Source organism: Necator americanus, chromosome IV, assembly GCF_031761385.1.
Source record: "Necator americanus strain Aroian chromosome IV, whole genome shotgun sequence".
Classification (NCBI taxonomy): Eukaryota; Metazoa; Nematoda; class Chromadorea; order Rhabditida; family Ancylostomatidae; genus Necator; species Necator americanus.
Window position 1 is genome coordinate 32,049,030 of NC_087374.1, and position 16,279 is coordinate 32,065,308.

At 40.6% G+C, this 16,279-nt stretch overlaps 2 protein-coding genes across 3 annotated transcripts; both read left to right on the forward strand.

Moving 5' to 3' along the window:
* Positions 1-133: 133 nt before the first annotated feature.
* Positions 134-12,101, forward strand: RB195_003428 (uncharacterized protein; the record flags this gene model as incomplete). 2 transcript variants are annotated; one of them, XM_064201072.1, is made up of 14 exons in its annotated part: positions 1,898-2,001; positions 2,878-3,062; positions 4,277-4,395; positions 4,896-4,998; positions 8,173-8,372; positions 8,535-8,656; positions 9,947-10,043; positions 10,194-10,277; positions 10,363-10,467; positions 10,534-10,646; positions 10,724-10,876; positions 11,499-11,630; positions 11,739-11,901; positions 11,991-12,101. In XM_064201072.1, 14 exons carry the CDS (start codon positions 1,898-1,900, stop codon positions 12,099-12,101), a joined length of 1,791 nt encoding a protein of 596 aa, XP_064056954.1. The 2 variants fall into 2 exon arrangements, with proteins under 2 accessions (XP_064056953.1, XP_064056954.1); XM_064201073.1 differs by lacking the exons at positions 1,898-2,001; positions 2,878-3,062 and adding an exon at positions 134-149.
* Positions 12,102-12,868: 767 nt separating this feature from the next.
* RB195_003429 (uncharacterized protein) lies at positions 12,869-15,574 on the forward strand (the record flags this gene model as incomplete). Its single annotated transcript, XM_064201074.1, has 6 exons — positions 12,869-12,937; positions 12,993-13,109; positions 13,305-13,397; positions 14,017-14,241; positions 14,302-14,427; positions 15,365-15,574. The coding sequence occupies 6 exons, from the start codon at positions 12,869-12,871 to the stop codon at positions 15,572-15,574; spliced, it is 840 nt and encodes a 279-aa protein (XP_064056955.1).
* Between the last annotated feature and the right edge of the window lie 705 nt (positions 15,575-16,279).

Below are 16,279 nucleotides of genomic sequence, written 5' to 3' on the forward strand. Positions count from 1 at the left end.
TGTTTAATGAAACACGGCATAACCCATTGTTGATTATGGTAGAGTAGGTTTTTCTCTTCATTCCTCTACTAACTAGACACCGGCTGGTCATCATCTTTGTTGTACTGATAATATCACCATCCGTACAACGACAATGACGTCACCGATGAGTAAGCTTTCACGAATACTTTGACGTGTTTGTCGAAAATCTGCATAGTACTGAGTAGGGAATCTGCAGTGGTCTATGTGATGGTTAGAGCGCTTTTTTTGCTGTTGCAAAGAATTTGGTTTGAAAATTTGAAACGGATGAAAGAAGTCCAGAACTTTGCATTTTGCCAAGGATTGTCAAGCTTTTCATACTACTCAATTTATGGAAAACCTCACAAAAGGAATCATTCCTTTTTTTTCTAAGAAATGAGGTGAATGAGAGGAATCAAGAGGTGAGAGAATTACCGATGTGATAAACATAAAACGAGATGATGATGAAAACCTTGTTGTGAGAGTTCTAACACGCAGCTTGCTCCATGCACCTTCGCATCGTTTACCTACGCAAATAATAATCTTAACAGTCTAGGGAGGTTAATATTCTATCAAAAACCAATCTCACCATGAAGTGCGAGATTGCAGCTTTATAAAAGTTATACAACTTAGGGTTGTAGTTAAAAAGGACTATCAAACGACTTTCGACCCACACAAAATGATAACTTCATCAACAATTGCATGAACTCACAAATAGTTAGTGATATCATAATATCACCTTCACCATCTTATGTTACTCATCTTCTTTCCCACGAAGGATAAAGATTTCAACGTAGACAACTTCAAGACTTGGTGTATCGATCAATAAAATATTGTGGCTAAAAGTAGAGTTCCCATTCATTAGGAAAAACAAAGGCCAAACTAAAACACTTCATGATCCTTCGAGGTTTTTAGATGGAACTCTTTATTTGTTTGACGTTTCGGCTTTTTCGCCGTCTTCAGATGCCTAGATAGAGGATGACGCAGCAATGCTATGTTTATCCCGTCAAGGTAGCACGTGTCAGTGACAAGTGCGTGCTACTAGCTGCCCCACGTCCGGTGGAACAACACGTACTACTAGTTTCAATGTAGATAGGTTTCTGTTTCCACTACCCTGAACGATTATCGAAACACCGACCCAGGGTAGTGTGGCACTTGACAGGATAAACGTAGCATTGCTGCAGTCATCCTCTATTTAGGCCTCTGAAGACGGCGAAAAAGCCGTAACGTCAAGCAAATGAAGAGTTCCATCTAAAAACCTCGAAGGCACACTATCACGAAACGTAAACAGAATATGCCGTAGTTTTAAGACAGAGAACATTCGAACTACTTCATGATCCATCATTTCACAAAAGTACTGAGATACGGATACTGCGTTGAAAATCGTGCCTGTGTGACTGATAAATGTTGTTGCAAAAGCAGAAGTAGATGATTTTATTGACCACGAAAAACATCAAGACTTTCGGCCAAAGTGCCTTCGACGGTGGAGGGTAGATTCTACTGATAAAAATTTCGAATTTTAATTCATCCTGTGTGAAATGGCCGGCCCTAACTCAATGTTTAAGTAAGTCAATGTTTAGAAAAAGAGGTTGGAAGGAGCACCCAAAAAATGTTCGTAATGGTTCCCTAAGCAGATTTCCCGAGGTCTGAAACACTAAGCAGAATTGGTAAATTTAGTAAATACATCAACTGGTAGAATAATCTTAATTGTCCATTTTTGGACATAATTCGTCGCGTTGCTTCTCCGAACCTCTGTCTCGAAGCGTAACAGCCAAAAAAGAACGCTCAGAATTTATTTCGGATTCGTGTTGATTGAAGGATAACTGCGAAGTATTTTAGAAAATAGCCGCGTAAAAGACCGAAGTGACAGGAATCCGCCATTCATTTGAATAACGCCAAAATGGCTGCTGCTAACATGCTGACTCATCGTGATCTGGCTGATGGTATGGAGCCGGAGCTTGCATTGAATTGCAAGGAAGAGTTTGACGAATGGCTAGCTGATCGGTGATTTCTACGAAAAAGGGGCCGTGCCCAGTTATGGAGAAGTCACGAAGCAGGCGAACGCGAACGGTAAAGACGCAGCGCGATGGAAGTACGAATGGTAAAAATGCAAGTGTCGTTCACCTGAAATTCCGTAAAGATCGGATACGTAAAGAAAAGTTTTTGAAACGTCACATGAAAAGAAAAGAGAAAGAAAATCATTCTAGGAAGTCACTTCTTCGCCTACGACTTCGAGTTCGCTAAGGAGATGATGCGAACGTTGGAGGTCGATAAAAACTCCATTCCTCAGTGGACTCAGTGGTTTCGCGACATACTTGTTCATTACTCCAACACAAACGTAACGAAAATGGGAGGACCTAAAAAGTAGTCCAAGTGGATGTAACGTGATTGGTGCGTCACATGTATGGAGTATAGGACGGCATCGTTCAGTGCAATTCTTTGTACCAAGTCAGTTTGAAACATTTCTTTGAGTATAGGAAAAAAAATTGGATTGGTCCAATGCGAAGCAACTGGTCTCAGTTGAGGGCCACAATTCGCTTCCGTTACAGACTCCAAGGATAGGTGAGACGGTCATTTCTAGGACGTCCTTCAGAAGTGGCTGTTCAGTAGAGAACATCTTCTCTGCGAGCTGTGGAAGCAGATCATAGCGAAGTAATCCGTTTCTCGAGGGGTTTTATAACCAAACAGACTTCATCATTACATTCATTTAACCCAGCACATCCTTTAGGACAACAATCTTGTGAATATAAATCAATGTATGAGTAAAGCTATTGCATGCGAAAAAAATCTTTATTTTCACAAAAAATAGTGGTTGGCCAATTAAGGTGTTTATAGTAATTAACGTAATTATAAATCATCCAACCGTGTTTATTGCCTCAGGGGTCAAGAAACTTGTTTGGGTGCTCTCTCCCCCAACTTTCCCCTTTCTGAATATCAAATGTGGGGAATTAGCTGTGACTTACAGAAAGAGGCTCTCCGAGTTCTTCTACCATGGCGACCGCTTAGAATTGAACTCATGCATACGTATATCCATACAGTCGACCCGAATTTGTCCAATAAGATGAGTAAGATCCTCTTTACGAGCCGAAGCAGAAAGAACTAGTCAAGTTTGTCAAGTAGAGAAAGGGCACGTATTGCAGCAAAAGCGTCGCAATCACCGTGTAAGGCTGCTCGTAGAGTTCACAGCATATTGGACGGTTTGGTTCGACGGACCCGCGGAGCGGCGAGAATCATCGCTGATTTCAATGAGAAAACATCCACGCTCACCACCTATAATAATCGATTATGATCCGACCACCTCCTCTACGATATCCGGTTGATATCAGCTGATGAATGAGGCTTTGAGCCTCCGATCCACGCCTCTCTCGACGAGACAGCGGCAGTGCAGTTGCGGTTGGCGTCTCAGGGTGTCAACGCAACACTTCTGCGTACAACAGGCATTTCGTAGCGTTGGATAACCAACCAAGCACGCCAGCTGCCATACTTCATGGATGTCCACTACCACTACTCTTCCGCTCCATCATTTGCGCAAAATAACCATAACTAGGGATGGGATACGACAAAGAAATGGAAGAAAAAAATTTGCCGCTTCCAGCCATTTCAAACTCCTGGCAATGATGACAATTTATGCGGGGAGCCGAATGATATTTCATCTCCATCCGAACGTTTTTCATCTCCATACGCTACCGCGCCGCCTCGAGCGCAGTCGCCTACGCAACTGTCCGTGTTTCATGTCGTTTTGACCCAATTGTACTTGTGCATCTCCTCAACTGCGGACTCTCTTTTCCTCTATATAAGTATCATTCTGTTTCTAATTGTCATATCCTGCCCAAATCGCTTTCCGTTAACCCACTGAACTACCAATCGTGGCTGCTAATTCGTCCTTCTGCGGTCTTTTCTGATTGCGGCGTGGGCCGCCGTTTTCCTCACGGTGAACGTTTAATAACCATCGAAGTGTAGAGCCGTAGAACCGTGCAGCCCCCGCGGCTGTGAACTCTGCGGACAGCTTTCTACACATTCGACACCGTCTATGCATACGTATACATTCACAAGTGTACACAGCAAGCACATACACACATGTACATATCCACACAAAAGCATGCACAGACACATCTGGCCATACTTACGTGCGTACGCACGCAATTACAAATGTGCCTACATACGTGGACAGTCAGATTAGACCCCTCACAATAGATTATGAAAGGGAAGAAAAAGCGCGCTCGACGGAAAGTAGATGGTTCAGATCTACATTAACGGGAAATGTATGGAAAGTTTTCAGAAGACTGCCAAATGCTCATTGATGTCTACAGAGGGATTATTAATTATCTGCTCAGTTTTTGCATTGACGAAACAACTTATGCAATATCGGGTTTTGAGAGCGTCAGAATCGCGAGAAATGTAAGTCCTTTAGACGAGTTATATGGTATAAAGAATCTTGCGCATCCATTAAATGTAGTTTGTTGGGATTTGTATTCGAATAGATGGGGTGGGATGTGCTTCTCATTCCAATACGAGCGTGATTACGGTCAACATCCTAAAATCCAGAAAAGACGTGTAAAACAGTCTTGGTTGCACTCTTCCTTCTAACTATGTATCTTACTACGGGTAAACGATTGCAGTCCGCAGTGCGTGCGCGATATACAGTAAGAACTTTTGCTTATTTTTGTTATATCAGTTGGACAGCAGATTTTGGACGATAATGGAATTGTTCATGCCAGAGAACTGGCAGAGAACACGGATACAAACAAGGCTTTTCTGACGTCTTTCTTTTAGACCAACTGGACGGAAACGCGCGTGATCACACTCACAGTACTGAACTACTCCCACCCCCATCAATTCTTAGAAAGACCAATATTGTCGATTTCGTGATACGTTGCCTTCAAATATGGAAAATCTAGGTGTATGACGCCTGTAAATGCCTGATGCTTACGGATGACCAGCTCAGAGGTGTAATGTTGGCGCTACATGATGGCATGGAGAAAGGTCTCAGAAAAGGAACTCGTAAGTGATCCCAAATTGGTATAGTATGGAACTGGACCACAACTAGCAAACCGTAGACATATTAAGTATTGTTGGAATGCTGTTTTCAAAAACTAGGTACCGACAAAGACTCCAAAGGCGCTAACCAAAAGTAAGGATCTCTAGAAATATGGTGCTGCTGTGTCATGTTTTTTTTCTTTCTTTTTTGAAAGAGAGAGTGAGTAGCATAATTCTTTGGGTTATTTTGCAAGGGTCTGCCTTTTTGTATCTAAATGTCTCCTGGAATCGGTACCGCCCGACAATGCCATGAAAGAGAACATCTCTGGAATCAGACGATAAAATTACAAGGAGACGTGAAGATTACTTGAAATGGGTAATTTGTTATTCACGTGCCGCATTCGGATGACGACGAAGTGAAAGACTACAAGGCAGACGGATTACCAGATATAAGTGGTTGGTGTATTTCTTTGACTGATAGACAAAGTGAAGACGGCCCGTGAATCCTACCAACAGCACATGAGCTTCCCACTAATAACACTAATAATTCTGTCATGTACTTGGCAGGATTAGGGGCATGCGCTTACTTATGGTTTCCACTAGGTTCCGTTTCTATGGAACTGTAGAGTTCAAAGATTGCAATGGATTTAAAACTGTTGTATTTGAGATTGCACAGTGGAACCTTTGGTCAGCTCTGCACTGCTACTGAAGCTACAGTTTGGTGCACTTACGTGAGCAAATGTGCTCGAAGCAGAGCGTGCCGCGGCTGAGGTCGATATAGGCCATCGCTAACTTAAGAGCCGTGTACCACGAAACCTGGGGCAGAATATAGCGTCCGAGGTGCAGATTACGAGTATGAATGTAACTAACTTAACTTGGATGCAGAGATGATTGGTGCTGCCAGAGGTCCCACCTCGATCCCAACTGCGGCACCATTTTGAGCGTAGTCGGCTACGCAAATGAACTGAGCTTCAACTGGAACTTGGACAAACTAGAAGGATGCCGAATCTGCGTATCAAGGAACATTTGGCTGGTAAAAGAGGCGGAAGTTCGGTAACACCGTGAGGGCGCCACAAAAATGAGAAGCATGATGAAAATGAATTTGAAATGAAATGTACGATATTAGCGCACGGGAAAGAAATATCTCCCAGGAGGGCATAGGAAGCATTCTGGATTTCCGTCAGGATTCCAGTCATGAACAAAAAGAAAGTGCTTATCAATTACCAATCACCCCTTTCCGTTCGTAACAATCTGTGAGCTACAAGATTGTCTCACATGCAGTTCCTGAACGTTATCCAAACATCAGTGCTTAAGGGTACTGCACAGTGCGTAGATCTCATTCGCCCTGGTAACAATCCTTAAGAACGCGGTGGTTCACTAGCCCTGCTAGACGGTGAGGCTGGTCAGTTTGTTTTCCTTTTGAAAGTCTTGCGTGGCGTTTTAGAACAGTATAGAGGCTTGGCAAGCAGAGAGGAGGAGTTTGATGGAATATGCATGGGATCAAAGACCTCTAACTATTTTGAGACCTTTGATAAAGACGAGTTTGTCGAAACTTCAGGCCAATAATTAAGTTCCATTTAAACCTCGTTGGCATAACAAGACAACATAAATATACTTCCCAATACCGAGGTTTCAAGAAGAGAGGATCCGGAGCTTAAATTTCAACTCGTTCTGACTCTACTACAGCAATGCCCACACTGTGGACGCTACTGCTGGCGTAATAGCATCACAAATCACGTACTGATCCGACTGTCTATTGGTGATCCTACAATATCAGACCTCTATTCCGCGCTTCTCTTCATCTGCTGCTGCATACAGTCTGCAACCATATCTTCCTGCCTGGAGTTTAAGATCGAAAAGTAACACAAAATACTGTGCAAGAAAGAAGAGGAAGGAAAGGAGGAAAGTTGCTGAGAGTAAGAAAAGAGAGCAAAATCCAAACGAAAAAGACCCCTAGTGGCAAAGACTGGATTTTCGATGTCGATTTCTGCTCTCTTATGTCCTTCATTCTCCATCTGTTTTGCTTGTTTAACTTTAGTTAAGGGAATTCCTTCAAGCCAGGTTGTTTTTTTATGAACATGTTTTCTTTCTTGGAAAGTTATATATCCCAATATTCCCACTATATCCATGCATAACCAGAGTAAAATGTATTTTTTATGAACATGTTTTCTTTCTTGGAAAGTTATATATCCCAATATTCCCACTATATCCATGCATAACCAGAGTAAAATGTAGTTGGGGGAGGCGGGCACTCTGACGCAACAGAATCGATCTGCGCTTCTACTGTACTTGTGTCGTTATGGCGTGTGCTTCGACTGCGCTACTACCGTAATAGCGTGTACCGACTTGCAATCAGAGCGCGAAAAAGCGTCATGGAGCACAACAGGCGCAGAGATGTGCATGCAGCACAGGAACCATTCTCTTCGTTAAACCATTTCGTCTGCAAAACGTGCTGACTCTTCGTGACTTCACTCTGATTTGTAGTTGGGCGAGCTTACATCGAAGTCCAAGTGGGAATTCGACTATGGGCTTGCTGATATGGGAAATTTCTTTGGAAGTAATACATGATATGACTTAGCTATTCATTCCTGATAAACTTGTTTGGGGTAAAATATAGTTGGGGGTGGCCACTCAAAGGCGCCCTGGTTTCTGGAAGTAAGTAACTGAATCAGTGGGGCCCTAAGACCTAAGCGTTAGTCTTAGACGATTAAAACGTGTAAACTAAAGCTACTAAGAGGAAAAAAAGAAAAATAGAGTTGGAACTGCTAATGCGTGACTTTAACTTTACCATACTCCACGAACTGGTTTACTGGAAGCGAATCGCTAAGTCACGTCATGTAGTACTTTGAATGAAACTGGAAATGCCCTGGGAGATGGCGTGTAAAGTGTAACGGTGAAAGAAGGCACTCAATTGCGCTCTTATTTCTGGAAGCTCTATCTTCCCTTTTCTCTTAGTAGCTTTAGCTTTCATGTCAAAGATCTTCTAGGACGTTAATGTTAAGGTTTTAGACTTAGCTATTCACTCACACTACTGGTTTCCCCACAATCTGGGTTTGACAGTTAAGAACTATCTTTGTGCTCTAGAAACTATTTAGCGCCCTAATGTGCAGTCCAAGTGCAGTTCGATTAGAGCATTACAGAGTGTTCCTCCTTCCCACTAATCTTACCCGCTTTTGTTTTTCATAGCTGCCATTCCAGCTCCTGGTATTGGCCTTAAAATGCTTCCATCGTACGTACGTGCTATCCCGAATGGTACAGAATACGGAGACTTCTTAGCGTTAGATCTTGGAGGAACAAATTTCCGTGTGCTTCTTATCCGGCTCAGAGGAACTGAGGCCGAACTGTGTGGTAAAATCTTCGAAATTCCAAGTGCTATCCAAAAAGGAACAGGTGAAGCGGTGAGCGGGTTTTGCTCTTGCCTATGAACTGTTTGTGAGCTATACTGACTTCAAAAATGACTCAGCCATTCCCGAACTCAATAGTTTTCTACCTATGGCCTATGGAATAATCAACAATGGATCTCACATAAGCTACAGAAAAGTGAATCAATGCATTTGCAGCTCTTCGATCACATAGCTCATTGTATTGCTTTGTTCACCGAGGAACAGTTTGGCGACAAAAAGAAGAAGCTCCCATTGGGATTCACCTTTTCATTTGCAACTCAAATTGAAGGTCTGACAAAGTAGGTCTAGTTCGTGTTGCGAATTACTATCCAATACTTATTAACGCAATCAACTATTTCGAGGTAACCGGTGACTACTATTAGGTACCGGTAATTAATCTGCAACTGCTTATATTAGCAATCTTTGCATACACCAGCTCCGTTCTACCTAGAGCTATTACACAAAAAGGTTTCACGCATGTTTTATTGTTTACTAACTGTGTCGCCAACTGATAAAGCTGGCTGATAAAGGGCGTATATGTTGGCGTTGTTTAGACAGCTAGGGAAAACATAACAATAGAGAAAGACCTCTGAGCACTTGCGGCTGCGCTGAGAACGATGCGGTTGAGCGTAATGGTTAGGATGGAGTGGGGACCCTTGCTAGCACCCACCCACCCTATCGCTTAAAGGCATCACACCACGAATCTGAGGTGGCACGCATTTCAAGTGGAGTATTCTTATACGGGATAGTAGATTATGGAGAGGGAGATGATTCCTTACGTCTTCGAGCGTTCCGGTGCGCTATTTTCTACGACCGGTTCGATTGGAGCGCGCCAGCCGTGTGCACACAGCATTTTCCGGGCCGTTTTTTTTACCCGCCTATTAGCAAGAAATGGACGGAATCACAGCTCCGTATAGGCATAACTCACCTGAAACTCGCACCACCTCAGATTCGTGGGGTGTCGTCCGATTTAAACTTGCGAAGATCAGTTCCTATCAAAACAACCTGAGTCGTCAATCTTTCGGAGCTCTGAGACCTGAGCATTAGTCTTAGAGGATTTATGAAATATATGCTAAAGCTACTAAGAGAAAAAAGGAAAATAGTGCTGGAACTAATGAAAGAATAATGAAATAACAAACTGACGCTTTAATTTTACCAAACTCGCAAAAGAGGATCACTGGAAGTGAATAGCTGGGACATACTTTTAACGAAACCGAAAATGGCCTAAGAAATGGGTTTTCTGCAATTCGCATTTGACAATTAAGAACGGTCTTGGTGCTGTAGGAACGTTTTTTTTTTTTCGTTCGAATGTAAGTTCAATTAGAGCGGTACTGAGTGCCCCCACACTGAATTTTTCTGAAAACCCGCAGAAAAGTAGGTAAGAACTACAAGAACAGTACATAATTATTTCAAAGAAAAATGTGAACGAACTCAGTATGAAACACATAGTATATGCAATTAAAAGTTGCGGACCCGTAATCACGACGACTACGATTGGAATTACGATGACACAAATAGTAGTAAAGAGAGTAAATACTAGAGAAACTTGCTTGGACTTATAATTGTAACTATCTATGAAATATTTGCAGAGGAAAATTAATACATTGGTCAAAAGGATTCTGCGCTAGCGGTGTCGAAGGGAAAGATGTAGTTCGCTTGCTGAGAAAGGCATGCAAGAAGCGTTCGGTTAGATATTTTCTCTTCCAATTTCTTGCTTCCTATGTTTCTTTAGTTTTTTTTTTGGTCGTGTTATGATTCTATGGGATAAACTGTTTTTTGCAACCTATTTTTACATTCATAGGTTCCAAATAAAGTTAATATGTTAGCAGCATTAAGGATGTTGACATAGATGTTGTCGCAATTCTCAATGATACTGTTGGAACTCTGATGGCATGCGCATTCAAGGAAAGAAATTGCCAGGTACATCGAAACTTTTCTTTCAAATGTCATGCATGCGTCTTCTATTTGTTTACTTTGTTTTCTTTGAAGAAAAAAATCTGTTCAGATGGGTGTAATCGTTGGAACAGGAACAAATGCATGTTACATGGAAAAACTTCGAAACGTCCCGAAATTGAAGGGTGAATGGGAAAACGACGGCCTTCCTGATGAGGTACGAGATTTTTGATGCCATATTGTTATTTTTTCGCTTCTATTACAAACATATATTATTTCGTAGATGATTATTAATATGGAATGGGGAGCGTTTGGTGACGACGGCTGTCTTTCTTTCGTTTACACGGACTACGACAGAGAGGTTGATGGAAAGAGTATTAATCCTAAGATGCACTTGTGAGTACTTCCAGAAGACCATCAAACAAGTAAATAAAGTTTGTGGTCATTTGTCTTACAAAAGGTTTCATTTTCAGATTCGAAAAAATGATTTCTGGGATGTACATGGGCGAATTGGTTCGCATTGTTCTGGAACTCCTGGCAAAACAAGGTGTTCTCTTCAAAGGAGACTATTTTGCGATATCGAAAAGAGAGTGTTTTACAACGAAATTTGTGTCTGATGTTGAAACGTAGGTACAATTAATCTCTCAAAGTTTTCTTTTCTTTCAAATTGAATAAAGATTTAGTTTTTTCCTACAAACCAATTCATAACGTCTACTTATCGTAAGGAGCTATGCAACGACTACTCTTTTCGACAAATTCGAGTTCTCGAGAACCCATACTCATTGCTTCATGAGCGCTTAAATCACAGTAGTAGGCAAAATCACTCCCAGCCTGTAGCCACAGTTGTCGTACGCCATCTTGAATTCTGAACTACGCATAACTTTCATGATCGCAAAAATTGCTCTCAGTATTGTCCAGGTGATTTCCACGAGAACCCTTTATATTTCGGATGCAACGAAGAACTTTAATTTGCTTAGACCTCGAAAAACTTGTATGGTGTACAACAACTCAACAACTTCTATGCTTATTTCGTTATATTAACGTGATAGTGATACTTAATTTTCACAAATTTTCAAGTAGTAGTAGAGAAATTGGAACTGGTTAAGCGAAGCGAAAATCAAATCACAGCACAATCTTCTCTTTTCAGATTCCTCTCCTCAGCAAAAAGGGCATTTATAAACTTTTATTTTTTCCACTTCCGCGAACTTTCTTTAAGAGTTCGCACACTATGAATTTTCATTTTTAAAGTGAGATGGAAGAAGGAGGACGGCTAAGATCTTTCCCGAAAACACGGGAAATTCTCAGACAGATTGGTGTCAGAAATATTAGCGATGATGACTGTCAACATGTGGCTTATGTTTGCGCGGTGGTTAGTAGAAGGTAATTGATTCTTGTGAATTGTTGACCACATCTCACTTTTTTTTTCTTAGTATTATGGTTATTGAGATGATTACAGATTATAAAGAGTATGATTCGAGGGTATTTTAGAGCAGCTTATCTCACTGCCGCTGCTATTTCACAAGTGCTGAATCGAATGAGACGTCCTTATAAAGTTACCGTTGGTGTTGATGGATCTGTATATCGTTTCCATCCTTCCTTCAAACGACTGTTAGACGAAAAAATTGGTAATCTGGTTGATAGAGAAGTCCAAGTAAGAGAATGTTTGCAACGTTAAAACACACTATTGCATTAGAAACCATCAGCATCGTTGATATGATTTTAAGACAGTGAATGTTTCAGTACAAACTTATGCTGTCTAAAGATGGTAGCGGCATTGGAGCAGCCGTAGTGGCAGCCGTGGCTACACGAATCAAAAAGGAGCTGACCAGTCGATCTGAGAAGACTAGATAAAAGCTTGGAAATGCTTCATATTGACATCCCTTTTAACATATACTTATCGACTCAAATAGCCACACTAGCAGTAAACAAATCCTCCATTGTTTATCTGTGAGAGAATAAAGTGCTAAATTCTAATGACTAAATCGGCAATAGCTAAGAAGAGAATAATAATTGTGCACATCGTAGAAATACTCTAGAAACAATCTTGTGAATTCAACAACTTCAACGACTAGGAAAAATACTCCTTAGCTCAACAAACCTGACAGGCAATGTATAAGTAAAACAAAAAGCGGCAACCTTCTCTATTAGAGCATTTCTCTATTCTTGAGTTTAAAACGAAAAATCCGCTTCCGATCGAAAAATCGGTTCTTCTCCCCATAATAGGGACGTGCTTCCACAGTCAGTAAAAGTCTTGTAAAGTTATTGATTTTTACGTGACAACGATTATTCGCTGCTCGTGGCATTGTCAACTATTAAAGGGTCAACAAGGTTACGATGATGTGCGGAAATTATCCTGCAGTCAAGCCGTCTTCTAATTTATTATCATTGTCCCCCTTGAAGCAATGTTAAAGGTGAGACAAACCTAGGATTTGACCTTGTTCTAGACAACGAGACTCCTATAAGTAGTGTGTACTCTTCGTATTTGATTCACCAGGTCTGCAGCTAATTTATTCTTTCCTATTTTATTTTATATTTGTGCGAGTCAGACAGTATAAATGACGTAGATAGATTAGAAAACTTCCTAAATTACCACTAATTACAGAAATAACAGGAGCGGTATGGGTGGTTGCGATCAGTTCCCTTTTTTCGCCCTCCCTCAGGAGCTCCAACTAGAAGTTCTAAGAAAGGTGGGACCTTGTAAATCAAACTTTCAAGTTCCATATTCTCATAATTCTTTTGTAGATGAAAGTAAAAGACGTACTAGCAGTTCGCCTTTCTTGTTCAGCTATGAATAATCTTATTGAACTTCACCGACTTTCATTGCCTCACAGGACTTTCCATTACGTGGAGTTGCATCCGGTAAGTTATTTTCACATCTAGGAAACCAACGCTATGTTTTATTATGCACCATATCCATAAGAATTTAATGCAGCATAAGAAGGAACTGTATTCGCATTTTCGAGATCGAACTATTTGACATATTTGTTAGTGCAACTTCTAGAAAGACACAAACGAGAAAATTCTAGATAAACACTGATAGTGACCATATTTGAGGTGATGGACGATGAGACACACATAACTTATGATGAGGAAACGTTCGTGAGGCTTTTCAAGAATGGCAAAATCCGAGGACTAACAATTTCTTACGTAAGTTATTTCAAGTACTTCAACCATTGCAACAAAGAACACGAAAGAAAAACGAAAGTAATCACTACCATTCGGAGTTTCATGAGAAAAAAAACACCTAAAAGACTACCCACATCTATTATGAGAGGCTGTGTCTCCAGTTGTTTATATTCTTTCATAGAAGTCTGTACTCGAACTTCATATGTAAGAACTTTTACCATCGTGCAAAACTGGGACGAGATAAATAGGGGCTGGTCACGCACCCACTGCAAAATGGCGAATAAAGAGGAAGATATACGGGACAAATATTATATAGTTGGTTCAGAATAAGCTAAAGGCTGCAGTAGTTGCGCAAGCGGATGCGTTCGAAGCAGCGCGGTGGAGCGAAGGGTTGCGATCAAGATAGAACCATTATCTATTTTATCTGGGATTGAACAGGCGAGCGGAGGTGTCGCGAGGGTCCCACCTCGATCGCAACCGCTAGCTCTATTGGGACGCTCTGAAAGCAGTTGCCTACGCAACTGAACTAGGGTTCAATGAGTTTTGTTTCAAAGATACTCTCTTGACTTAATAGAGTCATTGTGACTTGAATCATGTGGTTGTGTTTGCAGAATACAAACTCTGAATTTGAATTCTTCAGATGGAGGTTACTGACGAGTTCGTGAAGTCAATGGAACGTGCCTTCAGAAAACATCGAATTCTTGTACAACGTCTCGGTCTGGACTATTGCCGTATCTCCGCGGATCCCTCGTTGTTTGTACGACTTTTGGATACGATGAAGATCTCTGAGCTCTCCATCATAAACACTATCACGGTGAATGAGCGGTTCGCACATGATCTTACAGAAACCGCTACCGTTAAGAGGGTAGGATATTTGATTGACGTAGTTGGCGTAAGAATTGATGAATAAATAGTTACTTTTCAGCTGGAACGATTTGGAGTACTTTTGCCAACAGAAATTTGTGACAATTATCTTGCGGATTGTCGAAACGAATGGTTAGCGGTGGTCGGAACTAATATCACAGCCACTGCAGTAAATCAATTCGTAACGGTAAGGCTTCAACTTCACTTCGTTATCTTATTCTAAACTTTTTTCTAACAATATGTTTTGTGACATGTTCCTGTTCTGATTCTCATTTTTACCAACTATTTCCACATTAGTACAACACATGTTCGACTATCTTTGAATCTTGGGATGTTGAATACGTAGCTTCTGATTGACTTCCTTCAGCTCAATCAAAGCTCGGTCTGGAATTCAAACAGAAGCTATGTATTTCTCCATTCGTTTCAGAATGCAAATCTTTTGATGAAATAAACACAATTTACATCTTCATACATCAGTTATACAGTAGCTAACACAGAATATTCTCTTTAAAACGCCTGAAACATGATTAAAATTCATCACTACGTGCTATTTCCAATCCTAGTTTTAGAAGTAACCCGACAATTATGTTGAAAATTTACTTTAAGCTCAAGTAGAGATTTCAATAGAATTTTAAAAATTGAGTTATTAGTCACAATTCTAAGAGATTCAGTTTACAGTCAAGTTTGGACTGAATTCCGTACGCGAAAACACACGCATATAGCGTGGTTTAAACGACAAGAAGTACGGCACAGTTGCGTAAGCGTCTGCGCTCGAAGTTACGCGATGGTAGAAAGCGGTTGGAATCTATGTGGGACCATCGCGAACTTCAGCGAAGAATTGTGCTAGTAGGGGTCCTCCCTCAATTTTAATCGCTACGCTCCACCGCACCGCTTCGTGCGCAGCAGCTTACGCAACACCACCGTGCTTCATGTCGTCTTGACCCTACTATACCTTTATTTTTTTTGTGCGAACCTAAACCTGTAAAATGTCCTTCTCTGCTCCCTTGAGTCACACTGTCCCTTTTCTTGTTTTCATTTTTCTGCTCCATCTTGAAATTTGACGTAACCTTGTTTCAACTTGATATTCTTTAGATGGATTTACTGACTAGATCTTGAATTTCCAGGAGTGGATAGAGGGTCGAAGGTCCTTCCAATACCTCGCCTTGGAGTTTCCGGAACCCGTTGACCTTGCTGAGATTCTCTACAACGTTGACTTTAACATTGAGAATCAAAGAATTATGATTCGTAATAAATGTGGAGAGGAAAGGAAAGTTACTGTATTTGACAAATACATTCAGATATACAGTGATAAGGCAATAAAACAGAAAAAATAGTAGGGTTATTTGTTTTAATGAGGGATTTATTCGCATCACCGCTCATATTTAATATTTTTGTAGGAATACAGGGGTATAGATACAGCTTTGAAGGTTTGACTTAAGGTCATTTCATTGAGTAGTCTGAACTCATATTCTTGAGCTGTCAACATATAGGACGTAGATTATTTTGGGCTATTTATTATTATGTAGTATAAATATGTATTATTAAGATCTTCGAATCCGTACTGGTCATTAATTATTGTTGTTTCATTGATAGAATGCATGGAATAACAGTGTCTTAACTTTATTTACATTGAAATTTGTTTATGAAACCGGTGTCTTTTATTATTTTTGTGCAAATGGAATAAATATTGATTCTCAAATGTTTTGTTTATTCAAGAATTGTGGGTATTCTTAATTTGGTTTGATGCATATATTTGCAAGTACTAGATATGGTGCAAAGATATTCGAAAAATATCTCGCACATCTCCACTGACGCACATCCCTCTTTTAATGGCCACTAAAATATGGGAACCAAAACCAGATATATTATTTGAGATCGGTCACAATACTCTACGCAGACAATGACGTTCGATTGGTCTCTGTCTTTCCTATTATTGATGAAAACACGGAATTGAAAACTTTTGAGGAATTGGTGCAGCAAATACCAATACACAAATGCAAAAAAAAGATGTCCAACGAAAATGGTGGGAATCGTTTTAC